At 39.7% G+C, this 22,957-nt stretch overlaps 1 protein-coding gene across 3 annotated transcripts in view; it reads left to right on the top strand.

Annotated features, from left to right (window-relative positions):
- The first annotated feature begins 10,344 nt into the window (after positions 1–10,344).
- IBTK (inhibitor of Bruton tyrosine kinase) overlaps positions 10,345–22,957 on the top strand; it is a 53,412-nt gene continuing 40,799 nt past the window's right edge. For all 3 annotated transcript variants that reach the window (XR_009933051.1, XM_062489836.1, XM_062489835.1), the window contains exons 1-4: positions 10,345–10,518; positions 18,085–18,753; positions 22,085–22,181; positions 22,519–22,643. Coding sequence is in view for 2 of the 3 variants with exons in the window: in XM_062489836.1 (XP_062345820.1) it covers positions 18,430–18,753; positions 22,085–22,181; positions 22,519–22,643 (546 nt within the window). In the remaining variant the exon portion in view is untranslated. The remainder of the gene's footprint in view (positions 10,519–18,084; positions 18,754–22,084; positions 22,182–22,518; positions 22,644–22,957) is intronic.

Here is a 22,957-nt window from a genome sequence, read left to right as displayed (position 1 = left end):
TGAAAAAGACTGAATACAAAGCTTTAAGTCATATAAAAGCAGGCTGCAGAAATAAAAGGACCCTGAGGAAGGTTTGTAACAGCAATGTCCTTACAGAATAACCAGTGAATCATCACATTAACTATATGATATCATTAAATCCCGCCTGTTTGGGCCTATTTATTACAGAAATTGTGCTTTGTGTCTCATCCCTTCCACAGCTGTGCAACACCAGTCACTTAAAAATTCCTTAATGGGCCTCTTACCTCAGAATACCACCTCTGAGTATCTTTTTCCCAGCCTTGTTTTTCTGTGCTTTGGTGAAAGGATAGCATAATGCCACTTAGTATGAAACATGCTTGCATTGGTAAAATACCATAAAGATTTTGTTGTGCTGCCATATAGCCAAGACATAAGACAGAGACATTGCTGCAAACTCTTTACTAAGGCAACTAAAAGGCAAAAATAATTTTTCACAGGTTGGCTCTTTAAGGATGCTATTGAATTACAGGGGAAAACAGGCTCCTTCATCACTTTTTCTTCTTTTTTTTTTGTTTGGGAGCTGAACCAAGTCTGCTTATTGAGCTTTGTCATGAAAAATGATCTTTGTTTCTTTCTTTCTATTATTTTCTATAAAAATAGAGCTGAGAAAGTAAGGAAGAATACCTGCAATACAAATGGGTACGTTCAGAGAGAAATGACCATCTTCCTCAAGATAAAGCAAATGACAGGGCACAGTGGACCTGAGGACTTGAGTGGCAGGGTCACCCCTGGGGCTTGCAAAGTCTCATAACCAGGGATCCCATCACCACAGCCATCCAGTAGGGCAGGCCCCTGGGGTTTTCTTCACCATGTAATTGGTGGGTGAACTGATACCCAGGGGCTATAGCTGAGAGTTGCTTCCAGTCCTTCTTCTTCTTAAAATCCATTTTAATATGTGATTTTTTTAACATAATCTTTTAATGTACTATTTTGCAGGACAAGGTGTCCATACTCTTGTCGTTCTCTATACCATTTACACTCCCAGTATGGGAAGGGCTGAAACAACTAGTGTGGTGAGCCAACCTGGAGTTCCTGGCTCTCACAGTGATTCTGTAGTATTTTCCCACTGGCCTTGGAAATGCTACATACCTCTGCTAAAACATCCGTTTGTAGTCTGGGCAGTATTATGCTATTATTCCAGTGTTAGTACTGATAAGAAAGATGTTAGAATTGTTCTGTGAGCTGTGTAACAGACTGTGGTGTATTCCACATTTTCCTCCTTTATGCATAGCTGGCCCACAAGATACCTGCCTCTCCACCCTGTCCTCATTTATTGCCATGTCTGTGCTGTAGTTGTTCTGTTGGGTTCAAGCAGGTTTGTGAGGCTCTGCTGAAAACAAGATCTGGTCTGATTTGCATTAAAAAGAGGAGTACTTTTGAAATCCACATCACTTCAGTGCAGATCTAGTGATGTGGGACTACAATATCTTCACTGATCTGAGAAGATACTGGCTTAGTAAAAACTTAATCCAACACTCTACGTAATCTGCCCTGAAAAGTTTATTCTCTTAAAAAACTAAATTTAAAAGCAGCAAGAAGCAAGCTGATAAGGCTGTTTTTCAAGAAGTAGCAGCCACGTGTTCTGCAAGCAGTTTACTGCTGACCAAACTCTTAAGCAGAAACAGCTAGGGAAGATGCATGCATGGTAAAAAATTACTTTTAAAAATGAGGAATGAATGAATGAATGAATGAATGAATGAATGAATGAATGAATGAATGAATGAATGAATGAATGTTTTTGCATTTTTAACATAATTTTGAATTTCAAATACTACAGATTTTAATTCATTTTTCAAAGTACTGAACATTCACTGAATTGCCACTTACAGATTCTGAGCACAAGTCTTTCTATTTCACTTCCAAATGATGTCAAATTAAAACAGTTCCATGTTTGATCAAAACAGCATCAGAATTATTGCAGAGTGTCACTCTTTCTCAGTCTCCCTGTTCTGCTAACCTATCCAAGCCTGGAAATGGTTCCTGCTGCTGGCAAGTACCTTGGGCAGGATCTGAACAATATTTCTCACAAGGATAGCTTTTCAGGTAGCTACAAAACAAAATAAATGTGGGACCATATGAACACATTCTCCTGGGACAAGAGAACTGCACATGATTAAGGGATAACTTCCTTTTCTAAGATCTAGCCACAGGATTGCAAGTTTACTTTAGTCCCAATCAAATAGTTGGATGGAGTCCTCCTACTCCACATTATACCTATTTTCTTCATGATTGGAAAAAGAAGGCGAAAAAAATAGTCCAGCTTATCAGTGCCTTTCTTTTTCTCCTGGCTGTTAGTTATTAGATGTCTTTGGTACAGAAAGAACAGAAGTTTCTCAGCTCAGTGAGGAAAGAATATATATTCCCTGGTAAGAGGACTGGTAAAACTAGGGAAGAACTAACAATTTTTCTAGGGAAGAACTAACAATTTTTCTTGGTCAAGTGAAATAGAAATCTCACATGCCAACTTCTCTCCTTAGTTTTGATTCTGTAATGTTTGAGTAGGCTTGCAAACAGCTGGGAGAATTTAATTTTGTCTCTAAATAATACCATACCTATTTAAACAGCTAAATACAACATGAACTCCTTTACTTGCAGTAGTCTGGAAAGATGTTTCCCTGGTTCTACTTCAGGAAAATATACCATATTCACTAGAAATTTTAGTTTCTTAGACTGTATTTCACCCTCAAGTTTCAGGAATAAGGCTATCCAAAACACTACTTAGAAATGTATCTTGACATTCTTTCGTTTTTGGGTAAGTGGGATCAAAAACCAAACGTGTCTCGACAGTGGCATCTAGTGGTGCAATACGTGCGATGTCCTTGAGAGAGTCTCAACATCTGCTCACTGATTAATGTTTGGTCCTCAGATTTGTACCTTGGGAAGTACCCCTGCGGGCGAATTGAGGGCTTCTTCCATCCAGAATAGATGAGGAATACATCTAGCAGTTTGCACGGGAGATGATGTTGTTTTGGGGGAAGAGGTCCATGCCTTTAATTCAGTTGCTAAGAAAGATTTCCTGTGTAATGAAACCATAAATGGAGATTGATATCTTCTGAGAAAGTATTTAAGCTAGTCTGGCACAGAAAGTAAACTACATGAGAGTAAAGTTTATGAATTTGTGCTGGGAAGCTGCAGAAGAATGTCCCAGCAGAGCTATCAGGAACTATTTAATGACCAGAGTACTTAAAAAGAAATGGAGGAAATAAATATGTATTTTTTTTCTGTTTCTAAATAGCTACACTTATGTCTCTGTTACTGTACTTGGGTGTGCCCACTACATTGCAAAACTCTAGCCTTCTGACATGAAGATGTGGATCATCACCTTGATTTACGATCTGGGACATGAGATGTACCTTCCCAGTCAGAAGAGAGAGAAACACATCCTATAGACAGGCATGATTATCCATGGGGATGTTATCTACATGTAATCCATGGGTGCCCAGCACTGAGGAGTTTAGAATGAATGTAAGTATAGGAGCTTGCTTGATTCTTGAGAGCAAACTTTTACAAAAATGACATACAACTATGAGTGCAGTAAGATACAATACAATTGTATTACCTGGACTCCCATTTCTGGAGATCTTAGTGCCAGGGCATGCAGCCAGGTAGTTGAATTTACTGTTCATTTGGGAAGGAAAGCAGGGGAGAGTTGAGTGCTTTTTTGTAGCATTGTTGTTCAATCCATGCTGTCTCACAGACATTAATGTCCTTTTGGGCTACAGTACTAGTAAAACACCACATTTGTACCTGCAGTGTTGTACTGGATGTTCACACTGCATAATCAATGCTAGAAGAGGAGACAGAAACCTATTTCATATCTGGAAGTAAACAAAATTAAAAACTAATCAGAAATAATTACATCAAAGTTGGGATTACTTTATTAAAACTTAGAAATCAGCATGTTGTACGAAATCCATCAAGTCTTGTGCATCCTCTGTAAAACTAGAGCAAATAATAGAAATTATCAGTTCCATTTATGGTCATTACAATGGCAGTTCATAGAAATGCTGCTGCTTAACTTCTGCTATTAGAATCCCTAGCAGAAACTCACTTATATCAAAGTTGCTAGACTTAATGTTGAAAACTATTTTAATAAAAAAATTCCTTGAGGGTGTTAATTGGAAAAAAAAAATCGATAAATTTTCTGATATATTCTGTCTGAAATACAACATATGTATGTATGATCTATTTACAGTGGGCCTAAATGATAGCTTGGTAGGTTGGAGTTATCTGTGAGAAATAAAATGTATGTTTTCAGGTTTTGTGTTCTTTTCCCCCTGCAATTTGGCATATGTTGGACCTCTTGGAATGAATCCAGAGGAGGGCCATGAAGACAATCAGAGGTCTGGGGCACCTCTTCTATAAACACAAGCTGAGAGAGTTTGGGCTGTCCATGCTGGAGAAACTTCCAAGAAGACCTTACAGTAGCCTTGCAGCACCTAAAGAGGCCTAAGAGAAAGATAGAAAATGATTATCAGGGAGTGATAGGACAAAGTCTAATGGTTTCAAACTAAAAGAGAGAAGATTTAGATTAGGTATTAGGAAGAAATATTTCCCTGTGAGGATGGTGAGGCACTGGAACGAGTCACTCTGAAAAGCTGTGGATGCCCCGTTCCTGGAAGTGTTTGGTCAAGGCCAGGCTGGTAAGGGCTGACCTGGTCTAGTGGAAGGTGTCCCTGCATATGGCAAGGGGCTGCAATGAGATTATGTTTAAGGTCTCTTCCAACCCAAACTCTTCTATAATTCTATATGTTTTAAAAGTTGTGGAGAAGGGAGGCTCTAATCACCCACTGCATAATTTTACTTGTATCTTCATTTGCACTTTCATCACACACTAAAACAAAATGGAATCTCAAATTTTAGGTATTGAAATATTTACTGTTTCTTATACAGCCTTTCATCCATAGGTTTCAACCACTTTAGAGAGTCCTATTTGCATCCCACCTTCTATTTCCCTCCAGAACCTAAAGGGTACACGAAAGAAGGAGAGACTATTTACAAGGGCATGTGGTGATAGGACAAGGGGTAATGCCTTCAACCTGAGAATAGATTAGACAATAGGAAGAAATAATTTATGGGAGTGTGAAGAGGCCCTGGAACAGGTTGCCCAGAGAAGTTGTGGATGTCCCATCCCTGGAAGTGTTCAAGGCCAGGTTGGATGGGGCTCTGAGCGATCTGGTCTGGTGGAAGGTGTCCCTGCCCACGACGAGATTGGAATGAGATGTCTTTTACGGTTCATTCTAACCCAGGCCACTCCCAATTCTGTTTTGCTGAGGAATAAGTGATCATAAACAGCTTCATACAAGGGACAATTATAACAGAAAAGTTAAGTTCCTGTTTTCAGCAGTCCTAGTAGAGGTGCTTATTTAGATTGTACATGGAGACAGACCATGGTGAGAGAGAGGAAGGATTCTTCCCACTGCCTGATGCAATATCTAGCAAGCCACCGGCACAGCTGAAACTAGGTCAAGAGAAATGCCTCAAGTTCTGAACCTGCACTCTACAAGCTAAACTTGCAAAGAAAACTGAAGTGCTACAGTTTTTGCGTTAGAATTGCCTGCTAACTGAACAGCACTGCGGTGTCATCTGAGTATCGCAAGACTTTATCGACTGTAGATGGCACTACAACGTAAGTGCAAAGGTGTGCATCTAGTAGATGTGGAGATTTCATTCTCTAGTTTTTTTAATGCATCAAACACTTTGATATCAAGAGAGCATATTATGACTAAGGACCTAAAAAGAAGTAAGGTAAGGCCAGAGGAGACCTGTCTGGAGGTGATGGAAGGAAATGCCACGCTATCTTTGCCAACATACTATTTAATGCACTGCTACTGTGAACCAACACCCTCCACAACAGTGGTGAGTTGCTACAGGGATGGACATGAGTGGTGCTTCCAGCTGCTCCTGGCATCCCTGGGCATGCAGATGGAACAAGACAATTCCAATCTCCCTCTGCCACCCAAACTGAGCACAGCAGGATCCTACTGCCAGCATGGTCACTTATACCTGGGGCTCAGTGCCACAGTGGGTGTCAAGGATAGCACCAGCATAGCGGCATCTGGGATTGAAATGGACAGAAAATCACCTGTACCATAAACAGGATGTTTACCCAGTCTTTACAAAAAGATTTTAAAAAAAAATCTCTTTTGTTTTTCCTCATCATCAGAATAAAGCAAGAAAGGCAGTTTCTCTCTGTTCCCACAGGTTCAGGAGATAGAAACAGATCCTCTTTTTCTCTTAGCCACCATGACCTTTCCTCTCCCCTCTCTGTGAGGCTGCCAAAGACCAGCAGTGTTGTTTGTCACGGCTGTAGACTCTCAGATTTGCACTGGGATGTCTGTATGAAGCCCAAGAGAATGCCCTTGATTCTCTTGTCTTTTCATCTGTCTCTCCACAGAAGGTTGATGCTCTGAAATAATCTGCAGCCTTGCTCCTATTCAGGAAGATAAGAATGATGCAGGAAAGGTCACAAATTGAACTTTTTGCTGCACTTGTATAAAAAAAATTACCCCAGAATAGAAAAAAAGTCCAAGAATAACTTTGTTTAAAATCATGCTCTTCTGCAAAATATTTCACATCACAACAGATAATACTACAATAACTTTACATGTACTGCCATCTCTGATTTTTTTGAAGATTATATTCTAGTAACTGTCCCTTTACCAGGTCCCACAGAAGTTCTTTTAGTACCTGTGGGATGCCAATATAATTTTTGCTTTATGTATGTTAGGCCCTTTATCACAGGATTTTACAAAATGTTTTTTTTTTTTTAAAGTATGGAAATTCTGAACAAATGTGGGACAATGCATTGTCACCACACACTCCTCACATCACTGATAACAAACTATGCTTTCTGTGTATCAGGTCTACTGCAATAACAGAAAATCTATCTGGGGCATCAGAGAGCCTCCCAAAGTCCCATTAGATAAGCTGGAAATCTTGCAAGCTGAAGAGGAGACGTTGAATTTTCTGACATGGCTCAACTACATGGAAGCGTTCCCAGTCATGCAAGATGAAGAACTTGCTTTGCTGGAGCCACGGTTTGCTGAGAGAAAGCTCCTGGATGCTCACCACATCTCTGTTTCCTACTTCACAGGGGAGCTCTCAAGTAGATTGATCAGTTTGGGAAGCCCATATCCATCACCATTGTCATTTCCATGCTGATCCTTGGACTCCTCCACACTTTTCTTAAAATGTTATACATTAGGAATTTAATGACCCCCTCTGTTTGAGTAAGAAGTGATAAGCTTTGTTAAAGCAAGATGCATACAGTTTTAATAAGTTTGGAGACAGTTTTTTGCAAGCTTTCCCTTTTAAGAGGTGTTACATTGAATTTTGGTTTATTAGTTCTGTAATATAAATTGTCTAACATTTTATAACTTTTTTTTTTTTGAGTTCATTAATGAGAAGGATCATGAGAAACTTTAGGAGTAGGAGTTAAGCCTGGAGCTGACTAATTTTTTTCTTCAGATGAGTATTACTGCTGCCATTAACAGTTATTACTCAAGGCTCCAGAGGATGCTTGTAATAATTAGACCAGCTAAGGCACATAAATAGATATTTAAAGATGAAAATCTGTCACTTGACATTTAATATAGCTGAAAAGGAAAAATGAATTATTTTAGTTTTTGATATCTAGACTGCACTTTTTGATTGCCGACTTAAAAAAAAAATAAGTTTTTTTTTTAATATTCAGGATCAATTTCAGATAGAATAAAGCACAAAGTTATTTTTTTCCTTACTGTAACTTACATCTTCTTCTCCAATTCCTCCAGTAGCCTAAGTCTGGTGCAGACCACACTGGATGGATGGATAAGATTAATAGGTCACCAGAAAGCTACCTAATGGGGAAATGTCCTCCCTATAGTCGACATTTATCTCCCCAACCTTAAATAAGTATGCATATTTACAGCACAGTCAATCTGTAATTCTTCAACAGTCAATGAACTGAGAAGCATATTAAGTCAAAAATACACTCTGTAGGGTAATTGCCTAAAATTGATGTTCCTCCTCAAGTTCTGAAGATGGCTAAGTATACTGGCTTTCCTTTTTAAGTGTTGCTCTTCCTTTCTTTTTTATGGATTAAAGTCTAGAGCTTCTATAAAAAGTAACAACAGCAGTTGGAGACATATTTCCTGTGTTTATTTCTGATAATTCAGGTCTTTTCATCACCCACATGAACAGTTCTTTATTGACAGACACATGCTATGTGTGTCAGGAACTTACAAATCTGGCTGTTGGACTACCCAATTAAAAATACTCTTCAGTGACTTGTTGCTGGCTTTTCATCTTCACATCCTGTAATTTTTTTTCCAAAAGACTTAAAATAGTATATTTTTATGCAACAGTGTTGCCATTTTCCACGGTAAAAAAAAAAAAACAAATCAAAACAAGTAATTTAAACAGAGGCTCAAGTTACCCGGTTTGAGCTACTTCTGTTTTGCAATATTACTTCAGCACCTCAACATAGCTCTACAACCTGGTAGCAACCTGGTTCTGTGAATGGTATTCCTTAGCTCTCTGCTGCTTTTGCAGAGGCAGTACAAGACAGCAGGAATTTTTATTACTGACCTGTACGTGGGGTCAATTAGAAAAACCTAAACAATAAACAGACAAATCAGTTAATATCTTATTTGTCTGTGAATATATTAAAAGTCCTGCAAAGAGGGTAAAATAGAAATAGAAAACCATTGCTGAAAGCCTTTGGTTATTCTGTCAAGGTTTTGTCTGACTTGGACTCTATCAGGTCCTATTCATAACCCACTTTTCTGTGTCCATTGCTGCAGTTTTCTATTCTTTAGTAGTATTTATTATGAAAGATGTGAGGGGCAGCCCAGCTTCCAGAAATTATCTTTTTCATATAGAATCTTAGACATTATTCTACTTTAAGCCTCTTCATCTTCCCAACCAAACTCTTTGCTGCTCCAAAGTCTGTCCAGGCTATTTGCTTGAATTTGTTATTATGCAACAAAGCATTGCTTACAACTGACTTCAGCTGTATTTGGACCTCTTTATCGCCCCAGATGGTCATTTCTGTTCTTAGGCCAGCTGGCAGCAGACTCGGAGCAAGGCCACCTCCACCTTTATTTGTGACTGAAGCACTAAGAAACTGTCACTGGGAAAATAATACATAAATAAAATTCACGTAGCTTGCAGGATCAGTTACAATGGTGAATGACTGCTGGCAAACTAAGCGTTTATACAGAGAAAGTCAGAGAGAAGATGCATAGGTAAAAACGCTTGAGATTCACCGATATACAATTTATCCTGAATCTTTCCCAAATTGAACTGCTGCTCAATAACATGCGTAACTTTTCTTTCAAGTGTTTCATGGTTTCAAAGATAGCTAGGTTGGTTCAAGGTCACAATACTCACACCGTATGGGATAATACTGTGGCTTTAAAAAACACAGAGGAACTCTGGCCTTTACATTAATATCAATACATCATTATGTATTTCTTGGAAAAAATACCTCTTTTGTTGTTTTTTTTTTAAAGGTGGCATGTGCTTGTTTTACCCTGTATTTTACGCTGGGTACTGCTTGTCTTGGTTTTCAGCTTCCTGTCCTTAAACAGCATACCCTAATCCTGTTCCAGATTACTTTGTAATCTGTGCCACCTATTGCATCATCCAAGGCACCCACCAAAAAGAACCGAGCCGTCACGGAGTCACCCGCAGGTAGTTACAGGAGCAGGTGTGCAAATCCTTGTGCACACACCGGGTTTGCTTACGAGATGGTGTCAAAAGCCTCGCCAAAAATCAAGCTGTATCTGATGCATTAGAACCACTTGCTCTGTCAGAGAGAGAAACTGCTGTGGTTTAACAGTCTGAATAAGCACAGCCTTCCCCATGCCTTCTCTCCGTTACTTTGAGGGGACCTATAGTCTGGGTATTTCACTATTTGTTTTTGAGCCCTCCAGGAGGAAGGCGTTACCTCACCAGAAACCCTCCCCCTCCTTCGCAGCAAAACACGGCATTTCCCCCTCCACGACGGCCAGCAGGAGCTCTCACTACTACCTCAGCTCTCCCCGCTTCCTTGCTTTCCCGATAGCTCCAGCCCCTTTGCTCGCCCGACATAAAGACCAACGCCCCCAACCCACGCCCCCGGCGGCCATCTTGTTTTAACCCCTGAAGCACCACGCCCCCGGCCCCCTCCCTGGCCCCGCCCCTCCGCTCCCCTGACCCCGCCTGTCAGTCAATCCGGGCTCGGCAGCGAGGGGCAGGGCCGAGGCGGCAGCCGCAGCCAATCGGCGGGAGAGGTGCGGCGGCGCCGTGGCCAATCAGCGTTTCGCTTCTTCGTGGGTGCGGCGGCCTCTGTCGGTGCTCCCTGCTGAGAGCCGCGGGCCCCGCCTGTCTCCGTCTCTGTCGCCGGCGGAACTGTCGCGGTAGCAGCTACACCCTTAGCCTGGCCCTGCTCCGGAGTCACTGAGGATGAGCCCCCGCGCTGCCCAGCGCGCGTCCTGCCCTGCCCGCCCGAGTCCATTCATCTAGCGACTGGTGAGGGGCGGGCCGGTGCGTCCGGCGGGGGAGCCGCTTGGAAAGCGGGTCCTGTCGGAGGGGTCGGGACGGCGGCGGTGGGCGGCTGAAGGAATGGGGAGAGGTCCGGGCAAGGCAGCCAGGGAGGGTGAAAGGGCAGCCGGCCACGTAGGATGGGAGGGGACCGACTTCGTGGCTCAGCCGCCTGTGTCAGTCTCTTGTGTCGCTCGTCGCTCCTCGGCTACGTGGACGCCTGTAGTGGGAGCCAGAATGGCCCCTTGCTCCTCTGCCAGCTGCTGGCCTCTCACTGGCTCCCTGAAGCACTTCACACCTTCCCCTGCCCTGACGCTGGCAGGAGCCTCTTGCCGGGTTTCCTTAGCTGTGGGTTCAGGGAAAGCCTGTCGTGTTTCTCGCCTTCGTGGTGATACTTGTCTACTTTTGGTAGCAGCTCACAGTGCTGCTGGATTAGACCAGCACCGTAAGCACTGGAGAGCCGAGGTCTCGTAGTTGTCTTAAAAGGATACTTCCATGCAGTCTTCTGGTTATGTGGTCAGTGTAGTTGTCTGTCTTCGTGGAAACTGGTCACAGTTCGTGGTTTATAAGAAGCAGTAATCGCCCACCACCATCTGGTGTGGGTAGTCGAAAATAAAACTGTACAAGAAGTTAACAGTTAATTCAAAAATGTCACTTTTTCCCAAGATGGAAAAGTTCTTGATGGATTTGTCTCATATATTTTGAAGTGTGGTTAAATTCTAGTGCACATTTGTGGTTTGTTGTGTTTAACTTCCCTTTAGCATTATCTGTTTTCAATAAAGCCTGTACCAAGATCTTGATGGATTATGGGAGTGACTGTAGCTGCACTCACTGTACTCTTGTCTAGACCACTTAATTTTTTTTAAACAATATGAAGTTATTAAACAAAAGCAGTCCTGAGTATTTCTAGATAAGCCCAGCAAAGTATTTCACAGTTTACTGTTTATGTGCAATGATTCCCAACTAATAGATGTGCTCTGACGTTTGTGGCTGAATTTAGCTACCAATGGTACTTTGGTCTTTTTTTGACAGATGTGTCAGCCTTTAATTGGCAGTGCTTCTTAGCTCAGCTAGGAGCAACTGAATTAATGTTGCTGGATTGCTGAGTGTCTCATTCTGATAAGGTTTATGCTGTTGTCACTGTGAAGGAGGAAGTTACAGAAAATCTGGAAAGAGCCCCTAAAATCACTTGTGCTGGGGTGTACCTGTGTCCAGTGGTGGTGTGGAGGCCCCATCCCAGTAAATGAAGCAGCTTGGATCTGCCATGACCCAAGGGACATAGTGGGCATGGTGGAATGTGGTGTATTTCAAAGCAAGTTGGTTTTCCTTCATAGCTGTACTTCTGGACCGCTCCCATTTATTTATAACTTGAGCAGTTTGCTTGTTGTATAGCCTGCTTTGAGATCCTTGTGTGCATTCAGTTTGTCATTTGAAAATCCTTCCTGACATATGTATAATCTGAGCCTTTTATGACATTTGAACAAATGACTGCTTTGTCCACTGTCAGGAGTAAAATGGACTGGAGTCTTGATGTTTCTTCTTTGTCTAGGAGATGCCTTATTCAAAGGCTCTGGGTGGTCTGCTGAAGCCAGAGCTGAAGGAGAAAAGAGATCCAATTTGCTTGTACTCACAGGTTGTTCCATAAACATTTTGAATCCTAGTGGCTCTTCGCAAATTTTTCTCTACTTACTTGCTTCTCTTAAAACTTGCTATCTGAACTAGTAGCAGGACTGCCTGACATTCTGTCCATTGAGGAGAGCAGAACCCTTGTTTTTTGTGTCTCAATGCTCCTGTTATATAGTCAAGAAGAAACTGCTTTTTTAAAGGTCTCTCTCTGGAAACTACAGGCTGCTAAACCATGAAGCTACTGCATAGCTTAGATTTACCTATTTTCTCTTTGTATGTTCAATCACTTTTCTCCCCATAAAATACATATTATGTTCAAGGGGTTGGAAAACATAGATTTTTGCCCATACTTTGACAAATGCACAAGGAATTTCTGAACAGGTTAAACCATCTATGGATATGTAATCTGAACAGGAATTAAAAATCTAACTGTTCTTTAAATGGTAGGACAGTGTGCTACCTGTACCTGAAAGGTATACTTACTTTGTTTATCTAGGAATTCATCTGTGTTTCCTTGAGGATATCTTGCTTAATGCCAGTACTAACCGTATTATGTTACTAACTAGACTCAATTTTCTAGTCACTTTCTAGTCACTAGTTTAGAATCTTTTGTCAGATTCTAAGCTGTTACTTTAATATGTATTAGTGAAAGTTGCCTTTAAGTAAGAATATAGTCAACAGAAAATACTTTCTGTTATACCATGGAATCATTCTTTTACCATGGAAAAGTGGTAACATGACAGTAAATTCCCATGGCTTAATTTCTGTAAGCCTTTTTTTATTGGATTACTAATCAAATAGTCTGTGTAGTGAAGCTTGCTTTGGGTACAAATATTTTCAGGATTTCTCTGCTGTTATGGTTACAGGTCTTTTGTGATGTTATGAAACAAATGTGAATGGACCAATGTGGAGAAATGTCAGCATGCTTGTTTAAAAACAAACCCCTTCCATTCCACACTGGAAATATTTAAAATATTGTGATATCCTTATAAGAATGGACTTCTCCTTCCTGAAATGTGTGGTGTTGCCAGTCATCTCTCACTTCACTTAGCAACTTATTATCAAAAGGAAAATTAATTTAGTAACTTCAGAAAAGCCATATTATTTTTACTTGTTTTTACTTTTTATTTTTTTTAAGGAAGGGTGTTAGAATTGACAAGGAGATCTCTAGGCTTCTTTTCTATGAAAAATAAAGACTATTACTTGGTTCTGTTTTAGGAGACCCAACTTAGGGGAGCTAGGTAATTTTTCACTGTGTGCATTTTAGATGTGACTGGTATTTAGTAAAATTAGTAGCACTGAAAATATGAATTAATAAACCCCAACAGAAGAGCAGTGAATGGGATGAAGTTATGCCAATTCTAAGGTCTTGAGAAATACGTTTTTGGAAAAGCAGCCCAAGGATGGGTTTCAGGGCCATGTGTCTAGTTTGACAATTGAGTTAGTTTAATGCAGTGCATATTGAAGATGCAAACCCAGCAATCTGTCTTTGAGTGGTGCTGAATCTCTTCTGTATTCTCTTTCACTTCCATGTAAGACCATTGTTTGTATTAAATGAAAAATGGCACAACAGCAACTACCAGCCCCTGTCTTGGTACCAACATCCGCATCCATGTTAGCCAGGTTTTGGTAGCTGTAATACCTGAGTAAGGTGTTCATCAGGAAGAATCAGAAGGACCACAGATGGAAGTTCTGGTATCAAATCAGACTGGATTCCAGAAACATGCACTGACACTGCCAACCATGAGGTGAGGGTTGATTCTTGTTTCCTTGCTCCTCTGAGCCGAGCGCACAGAACCTCTGTGGAAATGATTTCTGGAAAAAGAGCAAATTGGGAATGTGTTGATAGTGAATATGATACACAGAGAAGTTTCTGGAACTTTGCAGTGGGAGGCTTCTGCCAACTCTGTTTTTCCCAAATGTTGAGATTTTATGTGTGCTGTTTGCAGGAAATGAAATCTATCAGCATCATCCTTAGTCACAAAGGTATTTGTAGAATCTTTGTTCACTTCATTCTCAGGAGAGGTGTGACAGCTTTGATTTTTGTAGTGACTTCTTGAGAGAAACAGATTTTTTGAGACAACTGCAGTATGTAGAGAGCTGCTTTTTCAGCTGTAGGAGTTATGCCTCCGTAGGGTCAGATGACACATCTGAGACACTCCTTCTAAGAGGGTGTCTGACAGCTCTGGTGCAGTGGTGCTTTGCCTTCTCTGAGGGGGAGAGCTGAGTGAGACAGCTCTACCTACCCACTTGCAGAAGGCAAGGTACCACAACCATTTCTTGCTGCTAAAGAACTGCTTCCAAATTGGTTTCCATCTTTAAAATTTTCCTGGGCTGTGTAAATGTATATTAAATAGCTCATGTCTCTGAGGGTAAGAAACCCACTTGCTGCTGAAATAAAATGTCACTGGGATAGTCTGAACATTGCTCTAATTCCTTCATATTTTGTGACTTTTTCCTATAATTTTAATTAGGAATTAATTTTTGAAAATTATTTGAATTCCAGATAATACTTACTATATTATAAAAGTGTTAAAAACATAGCCTTATTTAGCTTTTTGTGTCTTTTAATAATTACAACATTAAGAAGACACTGATGTTATAACATGGATGTGCTTCTCGTGCTGAGAAGCCTACAGAAATAAGTGCAAATAAAAGTGGAGACACGTAATCAGAAAGGCACCATATTCTAGATCATCTTAATTCAAAGTTTAAAAAATGCTGGTGCTTCCTGTTTAGTGCTTGTTTTAGGTGCTGACTGTTCAGCTGGGACCCCTTATACTAAAAATAAACACCTGATAGCAGAAGGGTTTTCACACAGACCTGATCATCAATTCACAATTTGCAAGTTTTAAGGTTTCTGTTAAGGACTTCCTTTGTGTAACAGATCTGATTATCGCCCTTTTCCAGATTTTGTTACAACGTGACAGTGTTTGTTACCAGTGTGACAGCCTTAATTGTGGAGGGGTAAAAACTTGATCTACAGCCTTCTGTCTTGAGCTCAAAGTGTATATATAAATATACGAATATAGTATCTAGTTTTGTAATGTTTACAGTAAAGAAAGGCTGGGTTGGAATGACTTATAAAGAAATAATTCAGCAGAGTCAGGTTTCAAATAGCTGCAGTAAATGTCACTGTGATGGAGCTAGTGTATGATAGGCAGGCTTGTATTTCTGTTTACTAGCAGACTTCTTATTCTTTTAAAGTTTGATTTGTTATTCCCATTTCTTTGGTGTTTGATAGGCTGGAGCTCAGGTGCCTTCAATAAGCTTTTTTGTCTCTGTTCCTTTCTTGTAATGGCACAAGTCTCGGGATTTGCTTTCTTCCGGATCATTTTCTCATGCAGTTCAAGTGCCTTAGATAGGTGTGGATCTGCACAAAGGAAGGTATGGCACAGGAGACAGCAGGACTACTTTCTTGGGTGGTGGTGCCATTTCATACCAGTCTAACAGATTAGTCAACCTTATGTCTCCCTTGAGTGACTTTTCTTCATGTTCTTTTTATCTTTACATTTATTTTCCTTTGTAGCACTAATAGTAATGTTTAAACAATGAGCTATATTTAAGATGTGCTTTACAAGGCATGCATCAAATTTTTACTTCTTTCACAACGTAAATCTTTTGCCTAGTGTCATATTGGTGAAATGTGATAAATTTTTCCTGTAGATCTCGAAATGTTTGGGGCTTTTTTGTAGTTTTGTTTAGTTTTGGTTTGGGGTTTTTTGAGTGTTTTGTTTTGTTTTTAATTATTATTTTTAGAAGGGTGTTTGATGTGCTGGCAGTCTGAGCGTGCTAATAGTTACCTATTACCCTTTGATTTATTGGAGTTAAAAGTCAGACTGTTCTTGAAATCAGAGCTTTTTTCTAAACCTGTTTACAGTGATTTACTTCTCTTTATAGTCTGAAGCTTGAGAAGGTCAGAAGACAAAAGTCCACACACATATATGATACATTTCTTGTGTTGCTGCAGAAGTTTGTAAATTGTTTGGAAAATGCCCTGTAGAGTGAAATGAAGCTTGCTGTGACAAATCTAAGCTGACCAGATGCGGTCATTTTTAGTCTTGGAAAGATTTCTGAGTGCTGCCTCTGGGATGAGGGACTAAATTGTAGTGGAAAAAAAACCTTCTTCATTTGTTTGCTCTTTGAACTTGTTTTGAAGATATACACTGAGCAACTTCTGGTCTATAGATTTGCATTCTGAATATTGTAACCCTTCTGATTGAGGGGGAAAAGTAATTGTTGAGGGCTTTGTTATGAAGTATTTAAATGAGTACTCTGGACTTGATTTTTTTGTTTTTTTCATGAAAGTTTAGATTTCATATATTAATATTTGCTCTAAACTGATTGCTTGCAACTTTATGGAAATCTTGATTCTTAAAACAATAGAAGGACTGGGATTTCTCTTTTCCAAACAAAATCATATTTTTATGATGTGTCTTTGCAAATAAAGACAGTAAGAAAATATGGTTATACATTCAGTGGCTGAAAAGCAGAGAAAGCTAAGATCAACCTTTTTGGTGAGGTTGGGGTCAAGGAGTAGGATGTTAACATTTATAATGACTGCTACACTAATAGGATGGGGGAGTTTTGTTTGGTTTTTTTTCACAGATGCCCCTGCTTATCCCCCCCCTTCTCCCCCATTCCCCACTTTGAGGGTTTGTTAACATTTTTAGTTTTATTTCTTTAGCTTTCAGGATGGTGTTGTTCAGCTTCTCTTGGAATATTTTACTTGTGGGTAGAACAACTTTAAATTACATTTTGCACAGCAAACAAAACCATGTACTGAATACTGTTTCACTCAGTTTGAAAATTCTGTCTGGAAGACTGAAGTGTGATTTTTTTTGGGGGGGGTCTTAATAGTTCACACTAAATTGGTGATATACATAGAGATATATGTAGTTCACTTTTTCTGTTTTTTGGGTTCATGTGTGATTTTTATACTGCAGTGTGCACTTCTTGTGACACTTCTGACTATAACTGCACACATTTCATAGGCTAGATGAGTGCTTCTGTCAGGCCTCCTTTGATTTTGAGAAAAGGGATGCCAGAGAAAGATGTATATGCTAAAGATAAGCTTGCACAGCTAAGCAGATGTGCTGTGCGCCCCAGACTGTGAATATATTTTCATGAAGAAGAATTCTTATTTTTGCTTCCTTTTCCTTCTTCTTTCTCCCTTAACCCTTCCAACTTAGACCTTCATTTCTTCTTGCCTGTTTCAGGAGCTTTGGACCTTAGCGCTGCATGAGTGCTGACAGCCTGAATTCATGTCTGTTGTACAAGCTGCTTTTATTTGCTTTGATGCAATCCTCTGTCCCACCTTTGTGAGGAACTCTGGGAGTGGTGGAGGGGAGCCTTCCTATTGATTCTGAAGATTAGAATTAGTAGGCACATGGGTAGGCATTCAGGCCAGGGAAGAGAAAGTGGGACAGGATCCTTTTATTAGTCTGTGAAGACTGGTGGTCCCTCCTTCTTTCTACCACATTACTGACAATGCCTCTGTTAGCCATGGTGGATTCAACAGGTGAGGGGATTTTGGTGGATGGCTTCTCCACCCACCCAGTCCTTTAGTTCAGTTCTTGTTTTCTGATCACAAAGTAATGATACAATTAGACACTAAACAGTCAGGATCCTGAGGACCCTGAGGTTGGGAAAGCAAACTTTTTTGGATCTAGTTTACCTTGTGGCCTAAACAATTTATGTCAAAGAAAGGTAGGGGGTGCCTTTGGAGGCTGGGTTGGGGAAGGGTATAATGCTTTCTTAATTTGACTGAAAGTCTGAGTATAAGCTCAGATGGCATGGGGCAAGTCAGTCAGCCCTTGTCACGTTGTCTTGTCCTGTACTTGCTAGTTTGATATGCAGTTAAATCAGTACTGTTGCAGGGGAAATATGCTTTTGTTTACTAATTTGTTGTGGTTTGCTTTCTTTCAGGTCTCCCTTGCAATTATGGAGTTTTAGAAGAGTAAGGTAGTGTGGAGGGGGAATCCCCCTCTGCACGCTAGAGGTAGTTCACTTTTGGAATTTTCTATGGACAAGAATATTTGTTATATAAGATGGTGAAATAAGACTTCTAAAAATATATATTTATAAATATTTATTTGAATCAAGTGCCAAACATAACAGTACAAAGATTTCTAATGGCAGCTCAATAAACTTGGATTTACATCCTTGGAATTACAATTTTTCTTAAGGCACTGTGTTGTGTACTGAATTGGAGTGCCTTGATACACTGAAGGGTTGTTCCCCTTAAGGAGAAGAGCAGCTTTAGAAGTGAAGATGAATTCTTACATGCCAGAGTGCACTTCAAAGTGTCGATCTCTACAGCATGCTTTGGATGTTATTTCTGTAGTTACCAGAGGAAGTGAAGGTCAGATCAAGGCCTTTCTCTCTTCTTACTGCTACAATGCTGCAACTATCAAAGATGCCTTTGGTAGAAATGTTATACATCTTGCTTCGTCTTGTGGCAAAAAAGGCGTGCTGGACTGGTTGGCTGAGACCAAAGGAGTGGATCTCTTGGCAAAAGACAAAGAGTCTGGATGGACAGCTTTACACAGAAGTATATTTTATGGATACATTGATTGTGTTTTGTCATTACTGAAGGTGAGTGATTTGCAACTGTAGTTTTCCTTGGCATCTACAATTTTTAGAGTTTTATTGCATATATGAAAGTGTGTTTTTAAACTTGGCTGAATGCCTCTTGAGGCTTGTCTTAATACTGTGCTCAGATTGCAGTGCATTGATTTACTCAAAGGTTGTCTCTGTTCATACAAATGTCTGCCTTTGCCCATGCAGAATTCAGCACTGAGTAAGGATCCCTGATGAATTGTGGACTTTATTGAAAACTTGTTTGTGTGGGTGATATCAGGCTCAGGTTCTTAAAAATAAAGAGTGATTAGACTAAAGATACTCTGAAAATAGACCCTGCAGTAATTGTTTCAATTGATGTTAGAGAACATAAAACAAGGGAAAATTGAGTTAAAGGAAAATTGAGTTGTAATTAGAAATTGATCTTACATTTTAACAGATAAAAAATTTACGATACGGAGTATTCTATTACGTGAATCTCCTTTTCATTAGTATTTAAACCAGCACTTTTTGCTCAGTCCCCCTTATTGCTTTCTTAAAATTGCTGTTTCTTCCCATCCACTTAACAAGTTGTATATATTTTTGATTGGTCTTCCTTCTGTTCCTGCTTTCACAAGTACAGCAAAGGGAAGAGATGTTTATTTGAGATGTTCAGGGTCTCTTTAACCATGTGAAAAAATGAAATATTTGTGGTTCAGGGTTTTTTAAAACCAAACCTTTAAAGGCAGAGAATTTTTCATTTTAAATGCAGTCTTTTAAAATTATAGTGACTAGCCATTTAGACAGACTAGCCAGTAGACAAAACTCTCTGCTTTGTACAAGACTTTAAACAGAAAGATGGTGGGTCTGGTAATTTTTAATTCTTGAAGGTCTGATAACTCTTAAATATTTCTTTCATTTGCTGTCCCCTTGCAGAGTGGGGAAGTTTTCATTAAGGTTAAAAAAAGTAGATATTTTTATAAGCATTGGACGTATCATTCTGTTCTCTAGAAAACTGGAAACTGTGTACATGATATATGAAAACATATTCAGTCTTCTAGTGCATGTGTGTATATCTGCATCTTTGATATTTGCTTACATGGGGCCTTCTCTGGTACAGGTTTTCCCCAATGTTTTTTGTTTTTCTGTCAGTTACATAAGTAACTGAGATTATTTTGCTAGCCACTCTGCTGATATTCTTCTAAGAAGCAGAACAGAAACAGCTCATGGAGGGTATTCTCTCTTCCAGTTCCTTAACTGAAATCTGTCTGCTGTACTGTGTTTTAAAAAGGATATGTTCTTAAGGTAGCAACAGCAGAAACTGATTATAGAATTGCATTATGAAATAGCTGAGATAGAGGTCTCTGAAGGTTGTCTAGTCTCGCCCCCATGCTCAGGCAAGGTCACCTAGAGCAGGGTGCCCATGAGTGTGTCCAGTTGGATTTTGAGCAGAGCATCAGACATCTCTGTTCCAATATTTTACTATCAATGCAGTAAAAATGTTTTGTTTTAGATTTAAACAGGATTTCTTACATGTTAGTTTGTAGTCATTGCTCATTTGTACTCAATTTTCTGTCACTGGGTATTGGTGATCCCTGTGATCCCTACCTCTAACCTCCAATCAAGTATTTATTATGTATGATAAGGTATGCTGCCCCCTTCCCCCCTTCCAAACCTTCTCTAGGCTAAGCATTTCAGCTCTCTCAGCTTCTCTTTGAATGCCAGATGCCCCAGTCATTATCTTCATGGTCTTTTGCTGAACTTGCTCCTGTATGTCCTTATCTGTTTGGGAGTCCGGACCTGAACCCAGTACTCCAGCTGTGGTTTGCTAGTGCTGAGTAATGCTTGCTGGCAGCACTCCCACCTGCTGCCCTGGATGCTTTCACCATTCTTAACACTGAGCTTTCTGGCTTGTGGTCATCTGGTGGTCTACAAGAAGCTCTGAGTCCTAAGGTGCTTTCTAGTCATTCAGCCTTGAGCTTTACCAGTTCACCGTGTTCCTCCTCAGGGCCAGGATTTGCATTTCCTTCTGTTGAACTTTCTGTGGTTCCTCTCAGCCTGTTGCTCCAGCCTGTCAAAGTCCCTTTGAATGTCAGCGCAGCCCTCTGACTTATCAGCCACTCCTCCTGGTCCAGTATCATCACCTTTGCTGAGGGAGCAGCATTCTAGCCTATCATCCAGGTTGTTAGTCAAGATATTAAACAGTACTAGCTCCAGAATCAGGTCCTGCGTTCCTAAACTAGTGGATGATGGACTTGTGCTGTGGGCAGGAGGCAGTCTTGGCTTATTCTCAGACTATATCTAACTACAAGATGTACCACTCAGCAACTGGAGTTTGTTTTCACAAATTCAGATGGTGTGAATATCCCTGCAGCCTCTCTCTGCTTGTGAATATTTTAAATAACTTCCAAAATGAAGACTATCCAGCTATCTGTTAAGTCATAAAAATAAGTCAGTCATTTCTGTCATATGGTAATAATCCCAGCCCTGCTGTGCTAGGGTTGTCTTTATAATTCAGAGAATCTGTGCTGTTGTTCTTCTGGGGAATGTTTTTCCAAGGAAAGTTTTATTTAATGTGTTTGCCCCTTAAGTGTGAGGTTTTATAAGGTTTCCTTTGTATTAGCCATGACCTCAGGTACACAGGTACAGCTGTGTTGGCCATTAGGTTCTACTTGGGGACATCTGGAGTTCTTCACTTTTGGGAATTGATTGATGGCACTTGACTTCCTTCCTAAAATCAGTGCTGCTGTAGCAGCACTCTTTTGTATTGAGAAAACAATGTTTGCAGAGATTGTGTTTCTCTTAAGTTTTAAAAGAATGACCTGTTTATGCTTTGTGCCTCTGAACCTTCCCTAGTGCTTGTTTTCAAAGTAGTAGTAGTTTTATTTTATTTTATTTTATTTTATTTTATTTTATTTTATTTTATTTTATTTTATTTTATTTTATTTTATTTTATTTTATGACTTTTCTAGCTTGTCAAAAGTGATTCTGTAGAATGCCATTTTAAGAAAATGCATCCCTTGAAGCTGGTAAATTGATTTTTGGTGGATACTTGCCATTCCTAGATGTCAGTGCTTTATCTTCACATCTGTTTCCTTTGTGTTTTGCTGGTTACAGTTTATTACACAGTCAGTGTTGAGACAATAAAATCCATGTTAATATATCAACAAGACGTATACATGGCAGACCAGGTTTACAGTGTTTTTAGGTCTTATTGCAAAAAAAATTTGCTTACAGTTTACTTGAATCTAAATGTTTTGTTTTATCAGTATTAAACTTCAATTAAAGATGTGCTTTGCTCCTTAAAGGTTTACCTGGTTTACTTCCAGCTGTGCAGTTAAAATTAACTACTTCTCTTCTCTTTCAGCATGGCGTTAGTCTGTATGTTCAGGATAAAGAAGGCTTATCAGCCCTGGATCTTGTGATGAAAGATAGGCCTATCCATGTGGTGTTCAAGAAAACTGGTAAGAAATGAAATAGTCTAATTTGTATTTTGCATTTTGCATTTGTTTCAACAATGTAGTAATACATGTACCAGTGGATACAATATTTTCTAGTTTTAATTGGGATTTCATAAATTGTGAGATGCCTGATACTAATGTTGATCATCTGTACAATATTTACAGAATATCTTGTCACGGTAACTTACTAATAATATTAAATGTTTTTGAAGTTCAGTTTTAGGTAAAATAAAAAAAATACCTCTTTAATTTTTACGTAGAAATAGCAGTTGTTTTTTGAAGCCAATGTGCGCAACACTGGTAAATTTACAAGCTTCAGAGAGGATCTTTTTCATTACAGATCCCACGGAAGTCTACACCTGGGGAAACAATATAAATTTTACTTTGGGTCATGGTGGCCAGCAGGGTAGACATCATCCTGAATTGGTGGACCTTTTTCCTCGGAATGGTGTATATATTAAACAGGTATCCTTAACGTATTACGTGGGCACATTTCCTGGTGAGGGGTGTGTAAGAGGGAATAAGTAACCAAGGAGTTATGAAGTGTTGAAGATTTCCATGGAAAAAATAGATTTTGGTGCCTTCCTTTCTCTGCCCAGCTCCTTACATCACTGCAGCCCCAATCACCATTACTGAAATTGTGGTTCTCTGTTTTGGTGAGTGGAACAGGGGTTTTTATATGATTTACTTTGGATATATGGCTTGTATATCATTAAATACATTTAAAAGCTTGATACTTCCATAGCTGTTTTGAGCTGCTGACTTCCTGTGCGACTCCA

Source organism: Cinclus cinclus, chromosome 3 (genome assembly GCF_963662255.1).
Source record: "Cinclus cinclus chromosome 3, bCinCin1.1, whole genome shotgun sequence".
NCBI classification, from domain to species: domain Eukaryota; kingdom Metazoa; phylum Chordata; class Aves; order Passeriformes; family Cinclidae; genus Cinclus; species Cinclus cinclus.
This window is presented reverse-complemented; position numbering and strand designations above follow the sequence as displayed.